This window comes from Myripristis murdjan, chromosome 15, assembly GCF_902150065.1.
Source record: "Myripristis murdjan chromosome 15, fMyrMur1.1, whole genome shotgun sequence".
NCBI classification, from domain to species: Eukaryota; Metazoa; Chordata; class Actinopteri; order Holocentriformes; family Holocentridae; genus Myripristis; species Myripristis murdjan.
Window position 1 is genome coordinate 13,648,888 of NC_043994.1, and position 22,805 is coordinate 13,671,692.

At 39.6% G+C, this 22,805-nt stretch overlaps 1 protein-coding gene across 1 annotated transcript in view; it reads left to right on the forward strand.

Annotated features, from left to right (window-relative positions):
• The first annotated feature begins 4,479 nt into the window (after nucleotides 1-4,479).
• LOC115372917 (ryanodine receptor 2-like) overlaps nucleotides 4,480-22,805 on the forward strand; it is a 74,557-nt gene continuing 56,231 nt past the window's right edge. Inside the window, 27 exon segments of the mRNA XM_030071081.1 lie at nucleotides 4,480-4,527; nucleotides 7,623-7,742; nucleotides 8,356-8,460; nucleotides 9,188-9,232; nucleotides 9,234-9,302; nucleotides 9,463-9,541; nucleotides 9,875-9,987; nucleotides 10,357-10,480; nucleotides 10,920-11,016; nucleotides 11,094-11,168; nucleotides 12,261-12,417; nucleotides 12,613-12,777; nucleotides 12,952-13,073; nucleotides 13,699-13,882; nucleotides 13,982-14,117; nucleotides 14,264-14,359; nucleotides 14,652-14,770; nucleotides 15,177-15,310; nucleotides 17,668-17,909; nucleotides 18,739-18,931; nucleotides 19,210-19,429; nucleotides 19,615-19,719; nucleotides 19,858-19,961; nucleotides 20,173-20,256; nucleotides 21,234-21,393; nucleotides 22,013-22,160; nucleotides 22,512-22,720. Coding sequence (XP_029926941.1) covers nucleotides 4,480-4,527; nucleotides 7,623-7,742; nucleotides 8,356-8,460; nucleotides 9,188-9,232; nucleotides 9,234-9,302; nucleotides 9,463-9,541; nucleotides 9,875-9,987; nucleotides 10,357-10,480; nucleotides 10,920-11,016; nucleotides 11,094-11,168; nucleotides 12,261-12,417; nucleotides 12,613-12,777; nucleotides 12,952-13,073; nucleotides 13,699-13,882; nucleotides 13,982-14,117; nucleotides 14,264-14,359; nucleotides 14,652-14,770; nucleotides 15,177-15,310; nucleotides 17,668-17,909; nucleotides 18,739-18,931; nucleotides 19,210-19,429; nucleotides 19,615-19,719; nucleotides 19,858-19,961; nucleotides 20,173-20,256; nucleotides 21,234-21,393; nucleotides 22,013-22,160; nucleotides 22,512-22,720 — 3,453 coding nt within the window.

Here is a 22,805-nt window from a genome sequence, read left to right on the forward strand (position 1 = left end):
TAAGGTGAATTTTGTACTTGAAGGTGACAAATTCATTCAATAAACTATTCATTATGTTAAGCTGAAATGTTTTTCTGCCTGATAACTTGTGTCTTCATGTTGGGATATAGCCCCTAGGACTGCTGGAAGAAAAGGAGTTCAAAAACTAGAGGATTCCAGCCACATGTCTATGTTTTACTCTGTCCTACTCATTTCAGGATAAAACATTAAAAAACAGAGTCAGGATGACTTTTAAAAAGAGCCTTTCAATATGTGTTTGGATATAGTTAATGAACATACGTTGTTTTTGTGTTTTTATTATGCCTCCATGCTGGAGACAGCTATGGCCAGAGGCATTATCTTTTTTTTTTTGTCAATTTGTCCGTCCCATACTCGTGAACACGATATCTCAGGAACGCCCTGAGGGAATTTCTTCAAATTTGGCATGAATGTTTCAAGGATGAACTGATTAGATTTTGGTGGTCAAAGGTCAAGGTGACTGAGACCTCACAAAACACATTTTTGGCCATAACCTTAGAGTTCATATGCTACGATTCACACAAATTAATAGGCTAAAATGAAGTGAGAACATTTTATATCTGAAGGATCAAACGTCAGCTTCACTGTGTATAATATTAACCAAGTTTGTTTTTTGTTAAGTCTGATTTAGTCTAGTTGATTAAGTCTTATTTAACTATTGATGCACTATAGGAGATTTCAAAATAGCAGGCCATTGTTTGTAATTCTTTGTAATGCCGTAACAGAACTCAGTGACATAGTGAAACTTGGTGCACAGCAGAAAAGCCACTTCAGTTTATCACAGACTGTCAGGAAAAATCCAAAGTGAAATTATTACACCTGCAATTACCACTCTGAACCTGCTGAGCCACAGCTTTCACATAACTCATCCTTAAAGGTAGTTACATTTTAGTATTTTCATTCTTTTTTTCCCCAAAAAGTGGTAATGTATTTCCTATTCATAATGTCAAATAAAACATCAGACAGACTGAACAGTATTTTAGGCCATCGGGCTAAATTAAGTTAGTCACTGTTGTCATACAAACATCATGTAAAAATATATACTTGCATTAAATTGATAGATGTTCCAGGGGTAACAGGAACCAATATTACGGATGAAACACCCAAAAGGACAGTAGCTAGTCGGGTAACAACAGAACAAAGACATATTTTTATCAAAAAAGGAAGCGACCTTGAACCTCTGCTTTAAACCTGACCTGAAGTTCAACGAAAATCATATGTCAAAGCTCAGAGTTAAGCTTAACACATCAAAGAAAAATAAGAGGGGCACAGATAAGAAGTGTGATCAAAAGAAAAAAAGATGATTGATTCTCTAAAGCACGTCGCTTTTTGACTTTGTGGCCGAGTCATATACAGGCTTCGGAGTGGATCTCAAGAGTATTAAATCTTGTCATGTTATCAGAAAGAGGCATTTTCAGTTTCTTCATCCCAGTGTATTTTAGTAACCACATTCTAAGACTTCTGTTTTGTGATCAGGCTTTCGTGCCTCCGAATGAAGATTGGTGTACTCTCTGTGCTTCAGCAAATAGAAGCGCTGAGCAGAGAGAGAGGAGATGCTGGCTCAAAAATGGAAGCAGCTAGAGAGAGAGACGTAGAGAGAGGATCACTGAGGCCATTGATACTGATTATCTCCTCTCCTGGGAGGAATGGCTCCTGGAGAATATAGTGGCACTATGAGAGGGAGAGGCTTAAGGGGATGTGGCAAGTTGAGGTCTTACACGATGACAGAGGGGATCAATGGAGAGATCAATGAACAAGTTGCAACATACAGACTTTGTTGTTGACCATTTTTTGAATTGGTGTCATGAATCTTTCTTGTAATGAGCGTGTCAAAGACTAAGGACGTGTGTACGAATTTTAGACATTTTCATCCCTCTCCCTGTCAGTACAGTGACTGATAGTCGGACTGTAGAAATAGTGAAGCAGTATTATAGGAACTGTAATAGATAATAAACTGTCATTTCAGAGTAATACTGATGATGTACCAAAAAAGCCAGCAGCACCTCTTTTCTCTCAGGAAACTCTCTTCCAGGTTGACAGATCCCTGATGACAATGCTTTATTGATCTTACGCTGAGTCTGTGCTCACTTTCTCTTTTATCAGGTGGTATCAATCTCTCAAGGTCTAACTATCCTAAAATTTCCTAAATGAGGGGATTAATGTCTGCAGCAAAATGACTGGCACTGCACAGGGAACTCTGCAGGGTCTGACTGTTCCTATCCTTTACATCAAGAGTTTCAGTTCCTGCCATCGTTCCTTCCTCAGATTTCCACCGGCAACAAATAGAAACATTCCCAATACTTAGATCCTCTCCTAAACTCTAGGAGCAAAACATAATTATTTGCACACGTAATATTTTAACTTTCTGTTTTTTAATATTTTAACTGACTGAGCATTTTTACTGTGTTTTTATATTTTATGTTCTTAGTGTTGTATTTATGTGCCCTGTGATTTATGCATACTTAATGTATGAGTCCTGCTGCTGCACGACCAGTTGCCCCACTGGGGACACATAGTTATTGACTGAATGATTGATTCATTAATCGTACGATCTAACTAAATGAAAACGTCTTTGCTCTGGACAGGGAATGAACATCATCAACTCTTTTAATTGCTTGGGAGGAGTGCCAATCTCTATGCCAGATCCTGATTAACAGGAAGAAAAAACACCTAGCATGTAGTGACTTTGCTTTCTTTCAGTATGAAGATGGAATGGCTGGAGAATAAGAGGAAATCCAAAAACAGAGAAATGCTGTCCAGAGGGAAGATGGAGGGAAAGCCTCTTCTTCATGTGGAGCTGCAGAGATGAAGAGGGCAGCTGCTGCTGCATCATGAAATAGAAAGATTGACTGAATGAATAATCATTCAAAAAAAAAAAAAACATTACATCTCTATATTCCATAAAAATGTTTGATCTAAACATGTAATTCAAGGGGATAGTATAGTATAATATATATAGTGTCAAAAAAATACATTCATTTCTTTATATTTTTTTCTGATGAGCACAATATTAAAAACACATTAGTGAGGAATGAGTTGTATAGCTGCTAAACCAAGAGTTTTAAAATTCCCTGCACACCATGGAGGCTTATCACATATGCGAGAAAGTCTGAGAAAGGTATTAATGCCACATAATGTTGAATTATTACAGCTCCATTTGTTGTTTTCATCATGTTAAGTATTAAAAAATGCCCAGTGTGGTGCTGAATTAAACTAAAAACCTGTAGAAAACACTGCTTTGGGAGTAAATTAAAGACAAAATTTACTCAAGAAGAGGAGATACTTGCTTTCATCTTCTATGAAGGAGCTCATTGAGGGCATCCATCAAAGAGCTATAGGTAGGACCCAAAGGGAACAGGAAAAGGTTCACACTGAACGCCTAAAGGTCATCTTAAAACATTACATGCAGCATACAGTATACACAGTGGTGGCACTTCTAATGTTGGGATCATTTTCCTGAAGGACTTGAAACTCTTACTGTCACTAACAACCCACTTGGAGGGATTCACCACTGGTGGATGAGAACATGTTTACATCAACTGTCTTTTATTCTTATCTAAATCACAGTTTTCTACAGGGTTTTAGTTTAATTCAGCAGCATTGGGATGGAGGAAATGTTGACGATTTGTCAGCTTTATGGGATTAGTTAGCGGTATGGGGTATTAGCCTATAGATTCTGACCACACGTATAAGCTCTACTGACTTTCTGTTACTACTGATCAAAGTGTGTGTGTGTGTGTGTGTGTGTATGTGTAGGGGGGTGGGTCATGAGAGCACCATGTTTGTGCACCATTGATGGGGAATAACATACATGTTTTTCCTAGAACCTGGTGTGTTCAGCCTCATACTTTAGGCCTACAGTTCAGGGTACTCTGACACACAGAGCATTCCTGCATTGCCTGCCTCTGCTTGCAGAACGTCACACAGCCTACAGCACTGGATGTGCACACATTTTCTCAGAGCCAAACACACATTTGCAAATCTCAGTACATATTTGCAGATCCAAACACACATTTGCAGACCTCTGCACATATTTGCAGATCCGATGTCACTTCTTTGCAGTTATAAAGTCCTGATTTTATTTCCATGGCTGAAGTTTTTTTTTTTTTTTTTTTTTTTTTTTTTTTTTTTCTTTTGCAAATGTGTATGCAATTTATTGAGAAGTGGGTTTTTACACCATCACAATTAATTCCAGAATGGTTAATATTCTACACGCAGGGGCTTTAAAAAGTAACTGAAAAAAATATATCACATAACCTTCACATCATACAGGCAGCACAATATTCTATTCTATTCTATTCTATTCTATTCTATTCTATACCATAGTCTCACCTGCTAAGAGAGTGGCAGTGCCTTGGCCCCGCCCACTACGGCGGCCCGCCCGGACACTTCGTTAGCGTCGGTTATGTCTTCCCACGGTCCCCGACTGTCTCACTAGTGTCTGTCCGTTTGTTTGAAAACATGAGCGACCCTGGCGAGGGAGAAGATGAAGTCCAGTTTCTGCGAACGGTGAGTGTGTCACTTCCTAGTCTGAAGGCAGCTAGGCCTCCATTAACCTATACTAAAGTGGCAGGGAGTTCAAATATGAGTTTAGCGCCAAAGAGTGGATTTTGGCAGCTGGCCTGTCCCGGCGGGTGATGGAGCTCACCTGTTAGAGGAGAGACTTTTGAGGTAGCTAACATGTCTTTAACGTCTTTTAAATATGTCTTTTAAAGATTTGTTGTTGATTAAAGTAGTGACTCAAACATAGTATGTGGGGTATTAGTTTATTTGAAGAGTCCATTGTTGATATTGCGCTATTAGTTAGCATAAAGGAGATTTTTATTTGCTGGATGTTTACTCACACGTCTGAACCAGAGAGCTTGTGCCATACTGTTAGGCCTGCAGCTGTCACCTGAGAGTCAGAGGCTGTTTTTTAGTGGCACATCCTAGTTAGCTGATAGCTGAGTGGCAGTATTGGGCTATTCAAATAAAATATGACCTTATGTTGCTCGCCCAAGGCTGTCAATTAAAAGTTGCACATTATCTAAAAAAACATTTTTTTTTTCCGATTTATATTCATAGCACACGGTTCACCCTTAAGTGAATACAGGCAGCAATTTTCTATCTTAGTTACAGCCTCCTTGCCATGCTTGAATTTATTTTGTCCAATCACTCACTGGTAAGTTACATTAAAGGAGGCTCACAGATGGCTTTTATTTTTAACTGTTATCGTCTTTGCTGCCAGATCATGTTGGTTCCTATCATAGCCTCCTAGTTGTGAGGCCTTCTCTTGCAGCTTGTTATCTTTGCCCTCTGATAAGGACATGTCACAAGGAGGGTGCTGGGTGAGGATTTGAGGATGTAAGACAAACTGGCTAGGCCCTCATCCCCCAGCAGTCACGCCATCCAGATTGCACTCATGCTGGTGCAAACTCATTGTGCGTGATTGATCCACAATATGAAGTCTTACTTAGTATTAATCATATAGGTATGTTAACTTTTCAGCTCATAAAGGGACCACTTTTGGTTTCAAAATGAAATGAAAAGCCTGTAGAAGCCTTATGTGAGCTGACTGTGTTTACATCTCCAGCCTCCAGGGCTCACAGCAATTGAATGAAGAATTGCTGGGTTAGTGCACGTTCACTGCCCAAATGTACCGTGTCCTCTGGCCCTCTGAATGTCCCACACCGCGTCAGTGGTGGGACAGTGTGTGACCGACTGATTCCAGAGTGCTGCTGATATGGAGAGTGCCGAGGAGGGTGAATCGAGGGTCAGACACTTCAGTATCACCCCCACATGGTGGCATGCAGCCTGGGTACAGTGAGGTGTTAGTAGTCCTGGTCGGGCTCCAGAGACCAGCCGTCTGTTCTCCTTCTCCACACTGTCCTTAAATAGACCGTGGAAAGTGTAATTCCTTTGACCAGTTGGTATTTGAGATAAAGATAAGAATGGATTTAAGTTGTGTCTGATAGCAGGCGTGTGTATATGTTTGCATCCATGTGCATTTACAGTAGCTTGATACAGATACTTTGCTGGTTTATTACGGCTTTTAGATTGTTATGTTTTTTTTTTTTAAATTGATTCTTTACTGTATATAATCAACATACCAGAGTTTCATTTAGGGCAGGACCTCATCTGTCTTGATTGTTGTTATCCAGTGAGCTGTTGCAGCAAGATTGGTCAGAAAGCCATGAAAACTTAAATATTGTTTTCTCTGTTGCTTGAGCAGAGTGGAAGACTGCAATGACATTTAGTGCCATGTTTTTTTAACCCAGTCACGTCTAAGGCAGACGTTTTCCTCTTCTTTTGTGCACTTCCGCTCACAGAACGTTTTAATGTAGCATGTTACTTGAAATGTCGAAATCACAATACAGCTGTCATTTTTTGATAAGGGTAAAATGTGTGACAAAAATACTGTTGTAAATGAAGTTTGTTTGAAATTGAATCCCCCCATATCATTGAGCCCTATTTTCAACTACATTAAGTAAGTGAAGTGTGTCAGGCCACCCAACCTTAAAGAGCTGCAAATCCACCTAAAATAATTTAATGGGCATGAGATACAGAATGGTACTACACCTTCATCAGGCACAATACATTGCATTAAATGGATCACTGCACCTTAGCCAGTGTGTGAGAATTTATATGCAACTTTTGATTTTTTTTAATTTTCCCATTTGTTTTCATTATGGAGGAGACATTAGCTACATAACAAAATCGAGCAAACTAAAATATTGTGTTGACACCGCTTAACACAACTACATCGATTCACTAAGGTAATCAGTTATGCATTATAGATGTACATACATTTGCATACACATAAAGAGATAGAATGAAATACCAAAATTAATGATGTGAATAATACATAAAAGGAATGTATACCCAGTAGCCAAGCACATTAGTGCGTTATAACATAGCCAAACTTTCAAAAAATAGAAAAAAAATCAATCACAATCAATTATAAATTATTTTCCAACTGCCATGTAAATCTCTTATGATACAGATTATAAATTTACCTGCACCGGCCATCTTTTCAACCCCTCCCACCTCTCCCCAGTGACTTGAGCTCTTAGGTCTTTTAAACTATGATAATATTATAACATTTTATATAGTTATAGTTATTATTTCCCCTCTCTCTTTGTAGTCCCCTTTTTTCCTCTCCTCATCACTTTCCTTTCCTTCCTTCAGTAGAGGAGATACAGAAATGAATATATTGTTGTTTGCCCAAATTTTAACATATTGGTTAAATCTACAAGTTAACCTGTATGGACAATAGCTTTTTATTAGAATGAGACTGGAGTCTTGTAGTGCCCTTATGGTCTTCCCAAGAATACTTGAATATTTATTAGGATTACAAACACCAGAAATCACATGTAAAGATATTGAATAGTGGCACAAGGTACTGGTTATCATTGAGTTCAGGCTAAAATATCAATATCTGCTTTGGCCATCAAGGCATATTGGCTGAACTTTAATTGACAGTCACACTGTATACATCCACTGATGCTTTTGCACTCATGTCCATGTAGGAATCTGTGTGCTCCATGTGCATGTAGCCTTGCATTTACAACTGTGTGTGTGTGTGTGTGTGTGTGTGTGTGTGTGTGTGTCCACTCCTGGGTCAGGGGGATGAGGTGGTTTTGCAGAGCACTTTCACTTCCCAGGAGGAGCATGTGAAGCTGTGTCTTGCTGCTGAGGGCTTTGGCTGCAGACTTTGCTGCCTTGAGCCCACCTCCAACTGCAAGGTAAAGACATCCAACTCAAAGATCCCCATTCATCCATTAACCATCATTAACCAGAGCAGGAACACAGGCCATGGTGATGTTTCACTCAGTAGGACTGCACAGTAATCCTTGAAGAATAGGCTACATGAATATTTAGGCTTACCCATACATAAATGTCTTCTAACAGTGTGACTCCTGGAATTACTCATCATTTTCTTCAAGTTTCCTTCTTAAATATTCCCACTATCTTTCTAATTAGCTTAGAATTTTCCCAAGTCTTATTTTTTCTCTCTCTTATCTCTTAGACCTTTTTGACAAATCCTCTGTTTGTAGGGATGTAGGGATTGCCTAGTCTTCACATCTGAGCAGTGTGTCTACAAATAATTTTGTAAAAATATTATCTAGTTACTGTACATAATTTTGCCAAAATCTGTCAATTATTTATAATTTGCAACTAATTCACCCCTAAATGTTTAACACCTGCATTTTATATTTGATACATGCTGAATGTCTTCTTTGAATTTAATTTGTTTTAATCAGTGGTGGATGTATGCCGGAGAAGCTCAGTTGTCATCTGTTGTTTTCGGTGTGATTTATCTGGATCTTTCTCATTTCACATTTATTTTTTGACCAGAATGTTCCACCAGACCTGTCGGTGTGTGCTTTCGTCCTGGCCCAGTGTCTCTCTGTCCGTGCCCTGCAGGAGATGCTGGCCAACAGGGAGGACAAAGCTGCAGGAGTGAGCTTTCCTTTCTTTTCGTTTCTTTTCTTTTTTCTTTTCTTTTCTTTGCTTTTCTTTTAACTAGTGACTAATGAGTACCACTTTACAGTAAGACTACCTATGTAAATCAACATTTGTAAACAAGTTCTAACACAGTTTTCACTTTAAGTAGGCTACAAGTTTTTAATTACAGTTTGTGTCTGTTTCAGTAATCAGAAGTTACATTGTTAACAGTCTAGATAGTCAAACAATGAAAAATAAGCCAGCTGAAACAGTGAACAGCTGGTGTTTAGTAAAGTAACGGGCAAACATGGTGACATGATGACAGAATTCATGATGCTCCTTTAAATTGTTCTGTTCTGTAGTCTTACCTTCATTTCTGTTTTCTTCTTCCATATCCACTTCTGTTCCATTGTGTTTTTTTCTTTTCCTTTTTTATGATATCTTTTTTCAGCATACTGATCTTTTATTGGAAATTCACCTCAGAGGCAAGACGAGACACACAGAGAACATCTGTGTGACAGACACAGCCAGTTCACACAGTAATCTTCATATGGGGCACAACAACCCTTAAATGATACTATTTGAAATAAAAAAAAAAAAAAAAAAGATTAATTTACACAAATGCACATATTTCTTAATTACGCATGAATACCATAAGGCTCAGGCATTTGACTAATAACCTTCGTCTGGGTGTTGCTTCCTTCTCATTTCTTATTGTTTAAATTTTGTTTGTCATTTGGAGTTTGCATGTCATTTGAAGTTTGCATGCTTGTGCTTTGCAGGCAGAACATGGGGGTGGCCATCGCACCCTTCTCTATGGCCTGGCGGTTTTGTTCCAACACTCATACAGTGGCATGGTGAGAGACCTTAACATATTATTTCACAAACATATGAATACTTTGTCCATTAGTTTGGCCTCCATGAATATGCAACAGATCTTCCATAGGATTCTTAATGGTGGCACCGATAGCCAGTTCCTCTTGATAGGAATATCCACTGTTTCCTTTGTACACCCAGTATCTCAGCTGCTTGTCTTCATCTGAGTCATCAACTGATAAACTGGCATTTGATGTTGGTCTGCAAGAGGATAAAACAGGTATAGTATGATGAGCCTTTTAATAGATAATAAAAATAGGAGTAAAATCATTTTAAAATGTTACATCAGTCAAAATTATCAGTAATGTCAGCAGTTTTATTAGATTTTGTTATATTCTTTGTTATGCATTATATTTTATCTACAAGTAGTCACACCATTTTGAACACAATTTATTAGATTTCTTATTAAAAATTCTTTGTTGCAATGAAATGACTTAGGTCAAGAATGAGGGAGTGTGCAGAATAATGGCATTTTATTTTGTGTGTGTGTGCGTGCGTGTGTGTGTGTGTGTGTGTGTGTGTGTGTGTGTGTGTGTGTTTTTGTGTGGTTCAGGTGAGGCATGCTGGTGGACAGTCCACCCAGCATCCAGACAGAGGTCAGAGGGTGAGAAGGTGCGTGTTGGAGATGACCTCATACTGGTCAGTGTTTCCTCAGAGAGATATTTGGTGAGTCGGGACATATTCAAGGTCAAAGAGATTCTGATGCATTATTACGTGACATTCACAAAAAGGAACAGAGCTGATAATTGGTAACTAAAATTAATTGGTGTAAATTGACTGTGTATTTTGAAATTTAGGAATGGCCCGTTCATCCCGTGGTGTACTCTTGACCACATTACCTGTCTGTTGTCATGCAGAACCTGACAGCTGTTATAGGTCGCTATTTTCAATCTGTGTATTCTCCCTGCCTTTGATAGGGTGTTGAGAAATTATGTAAACTATGTACAACAAAGGCTTTTATGTAAGAATAACTAGGAGTTGAGTTTTATAAGTTGTTAAACTCATTTTTATGGCTGCTATTTTGCTTCCTCCCAGCATCTGTCCTTTGGCAGTGCAGTTGACAACAAATGCCTGAGTGGCAGTCTGACTGTTGATGCAGCCTTCCAGCAGACTCTGTGGAGTGTCGCTCCCATCTGCTCCGGAGGTGGAGTTGCTCAAGGCAGGTTTCTTCTCTCGCATTCTCACCACATTATTTAGAAACAGACAGTTCATCTGTTAAAACATATAATCTAAGCTGTTATTCTATCTTCTGAACGGTCCAAGAGGCGTTCTGGCTATGTTGAGCATCTTTCTTCTAGTTCAAGATGGTATTGGCAGTGAGCCCAAAGCACAGTCACACTTGTGCAGTTGTTCCACATGCTCTTGACTATAATTATGCAGACTGCGATTATGCCAGTGACACTCAGTTTAAGAGCTGTACTTAAAATGACTGTAAAGTACACCATCTATGCTATTATAGCTATAAAAATTAATCTTGCTTAGATATAGCTGTTATAGCTGACAAGTACCCCATTTCAAAGTTGTGAATAGGCCTAGTCCTGGAGTAAGATGCATCTCCGACTGAAAATATTGTCTGGTCTCTCTTATGTTTATTCTAGGATATCTGAAGGGTGGAGACACACTGCGGCTACTCCATGGCCACACTGATGCATATCTTACCATTCCCTCCATAGAACAGGGAGAGGAGCTACGGAGGTCAGTTGAAGAGCCTCATCTACTCGCATATACACCTGTCCTGTTCCTTTGTGGCAATGTCCACTTTCTCATTCCAGGATGCTGCATTATGAGGTTGGAGCAGTGTCCAGCTATGCCCGCTCCCTCTGGAGGCTGGAGATCCTGAGTGTGGTGTAAGTATGTTTGGACTTTAATGATCAGCTCACTTTCAAGTTAGGTATAAAAAGCAAGTCACCCCTTCTATATGCAGAAAGGTGTTCAAGCTCTACAGGCTCAAAGCCCATCAAAAGTCAGTATCAAAGTGTACCAAAACTACTGCTGGTTGCTAGCTCAGTTGTTCCCAGAATTGCTATTTTCTTGTTTTCTGTCCTCATAGGATAACATTAAAAGTTGAATGTTGTCTGTAAACATGCTTGAACCGTATTTACTATACCACCACCAGCCAACATTTGAAGCCCTCTCTACTGTGTGTCTTCCCAACTCTGTGTTAGGGCTGTCACGTTTTGTTTGAAGTGTGAACACTTGTTCAAATGTGATGAAAAATACACTGTAGGCCTAATAATCGATTCAAATTCAAAATGGGTGTGCAGGATCCAAGTCTAACTGAGCAGCAGACCATTTGAAGCAATGTGCCTTTACTTCCAGCAGGTGGCGGTCTTACAGTATCACATTGAAGTTAGTCCCTGTTTTGCATTTTAAAACATTGTTCTCTAAAAACTGAAGGAACTAGCAAAAAAAACTGTGCTGGACGGCTAATGACAACACCAAAGCACAAGAAAAACATGTGATGGAGCATTTGGGATTCTACACTATTGGTGACAAAATTATTGCAAACTACCATTTAAAAAAAAAAAACAAAAAAACAACTACCATAAACTACCATGAAAACGTATCTGAATTGCCAGCTGTCAGCAGTCAGTCTGTCAGCACCATCCACAAGACGTACCAGAAGTAAGCAGGCTGTGCTAGGTACCCAGCTTCACTCGGCAGCTTATTTTTCCCTATAATGAGAGCACACAAGTGTGTGTGTGTGTGTGTGTTGGGGATGTATGGTGTTACTTATGTGTTCACACTAATTCAAACAAACAGAATGTTAGCACAAATTTGTTCAAACTGGATTTTTTTTTTAAAAAAAGTGACAACCATACTCTGTGTTCCTCACAGCCATGTTACCCTGTCAGAAATTAATAAAATACTATTGGGCTATTAGTGGGCTTCTCAGTCCTCTCTCTCATAGAAACTACAGTACTGTTGATGTGTCGCAGGTGGAGTGGCAGCCACACACGCTGGGGCCAGCCCTTTCGACTTCGCCACGTGACTACTGGGAGGTATCTGGGTCTTACAGAGGAGAGAGGCTTGCATCTGGTCGAGTGGGACAGGGCTGACATCAACACAACCTCCTTCTGCTTTCGACCATCAAAGGTCAAGAGTCACATGCCAAAGACACTGGACTTTTATAGGCTGTTCTGCCAAGTATACAGGCTGTAAATCAGTGCAGTATACAGAGATTTTTAGTGAAGATGTCCATTTTGTCATTATGGAAGTGTTGTATATTTGGTTGTAGTGTATTTGGTTTTAGTAGTGTATTTGGTTTTAATTTCCGTTGTCTGCCTGTAGGAGAAGCTTGACTTTGGCACAAAGGTTAACGTGGATGGTATGGGGACCCCAGAGATCAAGTATGGAGACTCAGTTTGTTACATTCAGCATGTAGACTCTGGCTTGTGGCTCACTTACCAAGCTATTGATGCCAAATGTGCCCGCATGGGAGGAGTGCCGAGAAAGGTAAACCTAAAGCGTGAAAGACATTCCTTTGAGAGAATCTTTATTTTTCTCCTAAAAATGTACAGCTCATTTTTTGTGCTCACTGCCTTGTGAGGACATTGCAAATGTACCAGATTACGGTATAATGCACTATATACACTAAGAGAAACTAATGGAAAATGATGTTCTTTCCAGGCCATTATGCACAGTGAGGGTCACATGGATGATGGCCTGACCCTATCACGCTCCCAGAGAGAAGAGTCTCACACTGCCAGGCTCATCCGCAGTGCTGTTCTCCTGTTCGGCCACTTTGTCAGGTATTATAGGCTGCAACAAGACAGTTCAGCCCCTCAGTACCTCATTTCAGAGAGGGATGTGGTTACATGGGCATGAAGGCAGATTAGAAGTAAAATGATAAAGTAGCAAGCTGTAAATGTTTATGGTTATAGCAACTTAAAAGAGACCAAGGCAATCTCCTAAAATGCCCTACATCACAGTGAGCTTCTGATGTTATGGTTAGGTATCACAGAAAATCCAAATTCTGTGGTAATGGACCTTAAATCCTATGGTAATATACTGTATATTCTACTACACACCAAATAGCAATGTACAGCAGGTCTCATGCTACATTACATTACCACAGGATTTGATGGTCTAGGAGAACCTCGAGCAAACATTGTAGGAATACCTCAAGACCATTTATAGGTATCACAGGAAAGTGTACCTCAGGAATGCTTGTATTAATTCTCAAACTGTATAAATGAAGAATAAACATAGAATGCCACAGCATAATTATCACAGCAACACTGCTATCACTGTAGCAATTCCCAGTTTAAAGGAGTGTAGCTTCTGTAACAGTGTTAGTGGTTAACTTCAGTTCCAGAGTTAATTAACACTTTGATTTTTTTTTGGCACATTTTTCATCCTCTTTTTTTCTTGCAGGAAACTAGATGGTTTTAATCAACATGGAAATGTCCCCTCTGCGAGTCTACCAGTGGAAACAGTGAGATTTAGTCTGCAAGATCTGATTGACTATTTCCAGCCTCCAGGGGAGGGGCTAGACCATGATGCCAAGCAGAACAGCATGACAGCCCTAAAGAATCGTCAGAATCTGTTTCAAGAAGAGGTAAATCCAAATGAATGTCTGAATCAGCTGGTCCTGTGTGTGATATGTTTGTCATTTTTTCATATGCATAGCCCTCATATATTCCCTCTTTTGTATCAGGGTGTGATAGGTTTGGTCTTGGGATGTATTGACCGTCTAAACCAGCACAGCAGCGGTTCTCATTTTGCTGTGGGTGTTCACAGTGACACTGTAGAAGAGTGGGAGAACATCCTCAACTCTTTCTATGAGCTGCTGGGTGAGAATTAACATGCATATCAAACCATTGGATGGGATGTTCTTATCATCTTATCATCATGGCTGCCACAATCATTATTTTATGTGAAAACACAAATGTAGATTTTGAACACTCTTTCCTATTTGTCCCACTTTTCTGTCTTGTAGCTGCCCTAATCCGGGGGAACCGTAAAAACTGTGCCCATTTTTCTGGCTCACTGGACTGGCTGATCAGCAGGCTAGACAGAACAGAGGCCTTGGGTGGTTGGTTGGATTTGTGGTCATATAAATTAATCCTCCAATTTTCAATTTGCATTCCAATCAAAATGTTGATCTTTATGATTGATTACATTGAAAATTATTTAGTTTTTGTTAAGCTGTACATCAGTTGTTATAGTTTAGATATCCAACATCTCCACTAGAATCTGTGTTCATTCACACTGACTGTAGTTATCATTTTCTTTAATCTCAGCATCCTAAAAAAAACATACAGACATATAAAATATACTCTTTGCACCTTTTGTAAGTACCAGTCATAATTATCTGGCATGTGTAGGAATCTTGGAGGTTCTGCACTGTGTCCTGCTCGAAAGTCCCGAAGCGCTCAATGTCATCAAAGAAGGACACATCATGTCCATCATCTCTCTACTGGATAAACAGGGACGCAATCACAAGGTGCAAGTTTTATATATACTCCATTTATTGTATGTGTGTGCATGTTTTTGTTTGAAATAGGACTAGAATATAATGGCAGTATATAGTGATCACAATGACCAATTACTGTTTTTTTTCTCAATATAGTAGTTCATCCAAATTTTGTTTTGGAAGAAGAAATGTATGGTGATGTTGGATAATTCCTGCGGGGCAATGTTAATTCTGCATTAGTTAGCATCACAAATATTACTTTTTGCATAGGGCTTTTTATTGATATACACTGTTGAAATGTACTTCAGCCAGTGTTACATCAATGCAGTAGTCACATTTTTAGCCAAAAGTGTTTTTCATCCAACCCCTAATTTGGGATCATTCCCATGTGTTTATCGAGTCATTGCTGGATCAGGTGCTGACTGTTCTTTCCCAGGTGCTGGAGGTGCTGAGCTCTCTGTGTGTGTGCCATGGTGTGGCGGTGCGGTCCAACCAGAACCTCATCTGCGACAGCCTGCTGCCAGAGAGAGACCTGCTGCTCCAAACACGCCTGATTAACCAGGTCACCAGGTACACTTTGGTTTCATTTCTCTCCAATATCACTGCTGTGTTTTGTTGCAGTCTATTTCTCTACTTTGTTCCATTGAATGCTTTGCTTTTCTTATTCATTTCTGTTCATTTTATTTTTGCTTCTTTTCTTTTGTGTGTCTTTGTTTCTGTCCATTTCAGTTTGTTCTTGTTTGTGTTTATATATCAAATACAATAAGCAGCCATTCAGAAACCCTACAAAAGATATGAAATATTGAGAGATGTTTTATTAAAACTTACACAAAAACAGGGCATCTTGAACTCTTTTTGTGTGATACCATTAATAGATTTTTATCCTGACATATATCCTGCATTACTCTTTCCTTGCTGCTTTTATTTCCTCGAGGAGAATGAATTAACAGAGCCTGTCCTTTTCTTTTTATTACATTTGTTTCATTATGTCTGTCCATTAGCTGAGGGCTGCTTGCCATCCATAGAAATCTCACTGATTTGAGCTGTGGTTTCCTTGAAGTCTTCCATCCACAATGATGTCCTTATCCTCTGTACTAGAGTAATAGTTCAGATTTTTCTGCAACACAGGGCTTGACTTAAGGTGCTTGAAGAGCTGCTTTTCTCCTTTAGTTTTATTTCTTTGTTCGCTGCCCTGATTCCATTTCTCCTAACAGGGCAGATCAATAATGCCAGTGTTAAAGCCGGGATGTCATCTTCTCAACCTCTTTCATGGGGAATTTGGGAAATTTTCCCTTTGCCTGAGGAGATATGGTTCATTGTTGGGTCATTTTATAATCTTGAGGGATTTTCTCCATCATCATCACTACATTCACTTTCATCTGTTGCTTCTTTTCTCCAACCTCCCTTTCACATTTTCCTTCATTCTGCCCTCCTTTCAAACTTTTTCCTCAGCCTTTTGTTAAGTTTGTTTCATCTTGTTTTTCTCCCTATCTCTCGACCTGTCAACATTTTCGACTCCTGTGCCATTCACTCTGATCTCGTAGATGGTTTCCCTTTCCTTCTTCCTTTCAGCTCGCCTTTTTCCTCCATCTGCTCATACTTCCGTACCAGCTGCCTTCTTGTCTCATCCCAAGTTTTTGTTATGATTTCCCTCTCAGCCTGTTGTGTTCCTCAGGTCTTCTCTGTCAGTTTCCTTTCCATGCCTCACATATGCTCGGTCCATTTCCTAGCCTTTTCTTCCTCCCCCAGCCTCATTACTCATTCTTTCACTTTTACATCTTGGTCTCCTGAATTCCTCATTAGCACATTTTCTTTAAACCTCTCTCCCTTTGTCTCCTTATTATTTCCATTTTTCTCCTCTTCCATCCTCTCCTCCTTGCCTTCATTATGTCACATTTCCAAAATGCTCTCTACATGCTGTTTTCTTTCTTATCAGTCCTCTCATACTGTCTAATCTTTTTCATAATTTTCACCATCTCATACTTCTTTTTTTCTGGCTCCTGCTTTCTATCCTCTCAGTTTCCCTGCTTTTCTTCTCATGTCTCTATTAGAGCTCTGGCAGAGTGAAGTAAGTGTTTTTATCGGTGAAATGACATTTATATCAGGAGGCTTGGTCAAACAGACGTTTTTTGGCCAACAACACCATTCTCCCTCCACTTTGTCTCTCACACTCTGCTCCCAAATTCTTTCAGAATTCCATTTTGTCACCGTTAATAAGCTCCTAGGAAAATTACGGTATGTACTGTTGCAGTAGAAGTGCAGTAAAAGTCAACCAAGTATCAACCAATGCAAGGTTGATTCACAGTACACTCATGTACAATAAGTACAATGTCTTTGAATTCAGTGTGAGAACATTGTTGCGCATCATCATTCCCGTATCTCTCCTTCAGTCTTTCCTGTCCTTTCTACTGTCAGCTGTTAAATAAAGGCAAACATGCCCAGTCCAAAACAGTCCACATAATGGGAAACTGCTCACTAATTTTGCAACTGTTGTGACTAAGACAAAAACAAATACAGTAATAATTATCTTTGTTATTGCAACATTGTGCTAAGACAGAATTTGGTTTTAGAAGGAGTTTTTAAAGTCAAAAAGCTCCAATCATGTATACTCTCTGACTACCACCTACAGATGTTGATACCTGATAATGTTGTCTGAATGTTAGCATGTATTATTTTTCTTCCTGCCTGGCATTGCAGTCTCCTGCATGGGATGTTTGGTTCAATGGTTCACATGACAGGGGATTTTCTGCTTTTCAAACTGGATTGATTTCTCAAAGACCATAAGCTTCTTCCATTGAATATATTTGAAATTAATATTATGTTGAAGAATATTACATGGTAAACTATCTCTACATCTCAGCATTGCCATCTCTTCCTCTCCTGTCTGTTGCCTTTCCACCTGCTCTGTCTTTGCCTCCACATCAAAGCATGAGGCCCAACATCTTCCTGACTATGGGGGAGGATTCAGCCCAGCATCGGAAGTGGTACTATGAGCTGGTTGTGGATCATGTGGATCATTTCCTCACAGCTGAGCCCACCCACTTGCGTGTTGGGTGGGCCTGCACAGCAGGCTACCGGCCCAGACCCACAGGAGGGGAAGGCTGGGGGGCCAATGGGGTAGGAGACGACCTCTTCTCCTACGGGTTTGATGGGCTCCATCTCTGGTCAGGTGAGGATGGGGTAAAGAGAAGGTGATTCAGTTTTATGTGCATGTTTTACTGGGGAACTGCATTTACTGAAATAAAATTCTTTCTGGTGGGTAGAGGAAAAAAAATCCAAGGTGACTGAGAAGAAAAAAAAAACAGCCTTTATTAAGTTGGCTATTACATATTGACGGTTAAAAATGCACTGGCATTTTGCGGCATGGCTGCCTTCATTAATTTGCGCAGTGCCCACTGGTCACGAGGGATTTAATGATCCTTATGATTAATTTGATTAATTTGACTTGAGATCTGATGGTGCAAGAAATAGACCATTTTATGTGGATAAATACTGGTGTCAAAACAGCATATCTGTGCGTATGTACGTACAAAAGTATGTATGGATATATGCATGCAGAGTTGGTTAGTAGTTAGATAGTTTTACATTACTGAAAGACTTGAAGGTAATACCTGATGATCCATGATTAGTGTAAGTTTAGTCTGTTTTCTTAGAGAAATGCAGACAAGATGTCGAGTATACTGTTATACTGTTATTTATGCCCTGAAGTGTTTGTGGAAGAGTCTCAGTTAAGACAAATGTAAACATTGGTAAAAAGAAGACGTTTTAACAAAATAACCTGAAGGTTCATTTAGGTTCATAAAAGGTACACTCAACTAATACCATAGTTTATATTTTGAGAAGGATTTCTCATATTGTCTCATATATTACTGAATCTTCAGTGACATACTAAATTCACATTTACCAGTCCTCTATGTGTTTGCTTATATAAACTGAATGGTTTAGGAGTGTAAGGGTACAATTTTTGAAAGCTAAGAAGTCTCCACCCTGTGTTTTAGGCAGTGTAGGTCGCAGAGTGAACTCTCCTTTCCCTCACTTGCTGAAAGAAGACGACGTGGTCAGCTGCTGCCTCGACCTCAGTCCTCCCTGCATCTCCTTCCGGGTTAATGGTCTGCCAGTCCAGGGCATGCTAGAGAACTTCAACACTGATGGATCCCTTTATCCTGTGGTCAGCTTCTCTGCTGGAGTCAAGTCAGTAGTGGTGATGTATTTGTGTTTAACTGCGTTTATGTCTTGTTGTCTTTCAGCAGTTTAAGTTGATTCAGAATGCTCTATTCAAAAAAGCTGCAGTCTGTTTTGAATATACACACAAAATTCCAGGCCTTTCTATGCTCTATTTAGTTATGAGTATTAAAGACAGTCCAGAGTTTAGCAAAGCATCAACCCCATACATTGTAACTAAACTTACTTTTTTGTCTGTGTCATGAACTCAGTTCTTATGACATCTTTGTCCTATTTTTATAAATCAGGGTTCGTTTCCTGTTTGGAGGGAGACATGGAGAGTTCCGCTTTTTGCCCCCGCCAAGCTTTGCTCCCTGTTTTGAAGCTCTGCTCCCTGGAGTCAAACTGAAGGTAGAGCCGTGTCAGAGATTCGTCTTGGACTGCGGAGACGGGAAACAAGAGCTCATTGGACCTTTAGTACCCATCAAACCAGCTACCTTCACTCCTACACTGGTCGACATCAGCAAGGTATAGAGCAGCACAAGCCAAAGGATTTTGCTTCTTTTCATAGAAAGGGCATTTCTTATTTTTTATTAATTTCTGATTGCTGTGATTGTTCTTTATGCTAAAGTTGTATCACATTTGAAACGGACCCTTGGCACAAATTAACATTTAACTGTGCCATAGTTTCTTCACCTGTCTCTTCCTTATAGGTAGAATTACCCCCGCAACTGGAGCACATCCGAGAGAGACTGGCGGAGAATATCCATGAACTCTGGGCTATTGACAGGATTGATGTTGGATGGACGCATGGATCTGTAAGGAAAGAGTGTGAACACTGAATCAGTATAATTAACTTACAGCACCACTATGTAACCCTTTTGCACAGTAATACTAAAATGCTGTGATTTGCTTTGATAAGCAATGTGAAGGATGTCAGAGCCTTTGTTATCCAGGCAAAAGATGAGTGTAAGCGGCATGATCCATTTCTGGTGGAGTTCTCCAAGCTCCCAGAGCATGAGAGGAACCAGAACCTCCAGAAGGCCCAGGACACCCTCAAGTGAGCTTATTTTGATTTATATATTGATTAATATTGATTTTGGGATTAACTACATATAAGTATGAAGACTTCTGTCTCACTGGCTTTTTCTACTTGAAAGACAACAAATAAGTGTAATGTGATCATTACTTATGTAGTAAGGACTGTTTTCTATGATATGTGACTTGGTGAAAAGCTTATTTTGTTGTTGTTGTTGTTTTTTCCAATGGAGGACTCTCATTGCTCTTGGCTTCCACATTGGAATGGCTGAAGACCATGCTGACGAAGGAGTGAGATACATGAGACTTTCCTCCAAGTATGTAGACCTGCCATGTTGTTAAGTTTGTGTTTTTGTAGCCACCTGGATGTATTTGATATAACTTGTTTCAGAAACAAAAGAAAACCAGGACAGAGGATGGATCCAACGTTACTTGTCAGTTGAAGATGCACTGATTGGAACCCCCTAGATTCATTATGATAAGGAGACATGACGTCCAAATGTCTCTATTATCTGTAGTACAGAGCTGATTGAAATGGGGACAGTGAGTGGGAAAATGAATAGCTTAGCATTGTAAATGATTGCAAATATAAGAATGCTTCATTGCACTTTGCTTTTACAGGAAGTTTTCTCTGTCTGAGGAAGAACTTTCTCCTTAAGTACAAAAGTATCAAGTTGGCAGGGGGTTATTTTGTCTTATTTCTTTTCTTTTTTAATTTTGTGGCAGTCCTCTGTGAAATTATAATTGGATAATTTAAACAGTTGACTTTCACTCTTTTATGTGTACTCTCCCAGGAAGTGTCATGTTTCATCTGATTAATAAAGTACTTAAAAAGTCTAGGTAAAGCCTGCATGCTCATTAAATTCCATCTGCTATTCTGCCCCTTAGTGCCAGATGAGGTCACCATCTATAGAGTGCAGGTGGTGCCATCAGTTATCACCAAACATTAACCTATAGCAGACATCAGTTTGTATTTTGTTCTTAAGTTTCAATTCTGTTCTTATTTCTGGTTGGGAAGAGTACATACTATGCAGATGTCAGAATTTCATTTGGGCAAGTCATTGGGGTATCAATTAGGGGGGTGCCGTGGGCCCTACTTTAGGCTGATGAATGTATTTTTACATGAAACTCTTGCACTGAGCAGTTGAAAGGATCACTGAGCTTATTCTCATGACTATCTTATTAATTATGAACTGTCAAAGCAAACTGGACTCTTCTGGACTGCTTCTACACTAGTAATTCTACCAGATTTAATCCAGACAAAATCATGTTTGCTCTCCATTCCCTTGCTTAGGTATGACCAGCCTAGTGGCTACAGGCCGGCCCCAGTTGAACTGAGCCAGGTTTTTTTAAGCCCAGCCCAGGAAGAGGCAGTTGACTTGCTGGCTGAGAATGACCACAACGTGTGGGCCAGGGAGCGCATCAGGCAGGGATGGACTTATGGAGTTCAACAGGTTTGTGTTGCATTCTGTATTGCTGCTTTTTGTAGGCCGTGTCCTGAAGGACTTGCAACTTTATGCTGTATTTAAATGCTTACTTTCAGTCATGGGTGTTGCTTAACTCAAAATTATACTTTTCACTTACGTATTTTATATATCATGTGGTATAGGTTTAGTATGCTCATCTTTCCCAATGGGGGATCCCTCTTTGACTCGTACAAGGTTTCCTCTGTGTCTTTCCTGTCAAAATTTTGTTGGGAGTTTATCCCCTTATGTTCACTGGGGGTGTAAGTTTGATGGTGCTGTCTAGTCAAGGCTGTGTAGCATAGTTGGGCTTGCTGTGCCAAACTAGAACTAGCATTTGTTTGTTTTGCTTCCTCGTGTTTGTGTTTCAGCATTCTTTTTTCCCATTGATGATAGTTAGATCTTTCGTTTTTCATTTCATTTTTTCATTTTTTGTAAAGTCTTTCAAAACATGCTTATGATTAATTACTGTATAAATAAAATTTATTTGCACTTTGTCTCTCAGTCAAACACATATATTGACACAATACAGAAGATCAGTTGATACATTACTATGTATGCTACCTTACATGTAGCTGCCAACAGTTCTAACTTTCTGCGTCTGTTGCAGGATTTGAAGGCCAAGCGTAGCCCGCGCCTCGTGCCTTACAGCCTTATTGATGAGAGGAGTAAGAGGTTAGCAAGGCAGAGTGTCAGAGAGATTGTCTGTACACTCCTAGCCTATGGCTACAGCCTGGAGCCCCTCAACCAAGAACAGAGTATGTCTCAAAACCCTTTCACTGCCCTTATGAGCTACACCTCACATTTCATTTCAAATGAATTCATTGTGATGAGCATGGCCTGTTGAGTCTAAGTTGAATGGAGTCACAGCTCTCTGATTGTAATTAAATTTTAACAGATGTTTGCAATAGAATATTTCGAATACTGTAACTGCATATATTCAGTTACATATATGTGTGTGTATATATGTGTATATATATATATATATATATATATATATATATATATTCAACTACATATGTTTGATGTATTCAGTTGGAGTTGAATCATGCAAAACAATTTGTAATTTGTCATATATTTATATTTTTTTCACATTTTTGGGTTTGCAGCTCTTCTACCAGTCCCATATCTCACCTCCGCTGAGAGGTGCCAGGTGTTTCGGACTGATAAGTCGTACGCTGTGACCCGGGGGAAGTGGTACTTTGAGCTTGAGGTGGTAACAGCAGGAAGTATGAGAGTGGGTTGGGCACGGCCAGGGTTCATCCCAGATAAAGAGCTGGGCTCAGATGACCAGGCATATGTCTTTGATGGATCTAAGGTGAGACATTAAAATTGTGAAGTTTTTGGTGCACACAAATGACCAGTGTACTTGTTAAATTTGTACTAGTCAAGCCCTAATATAA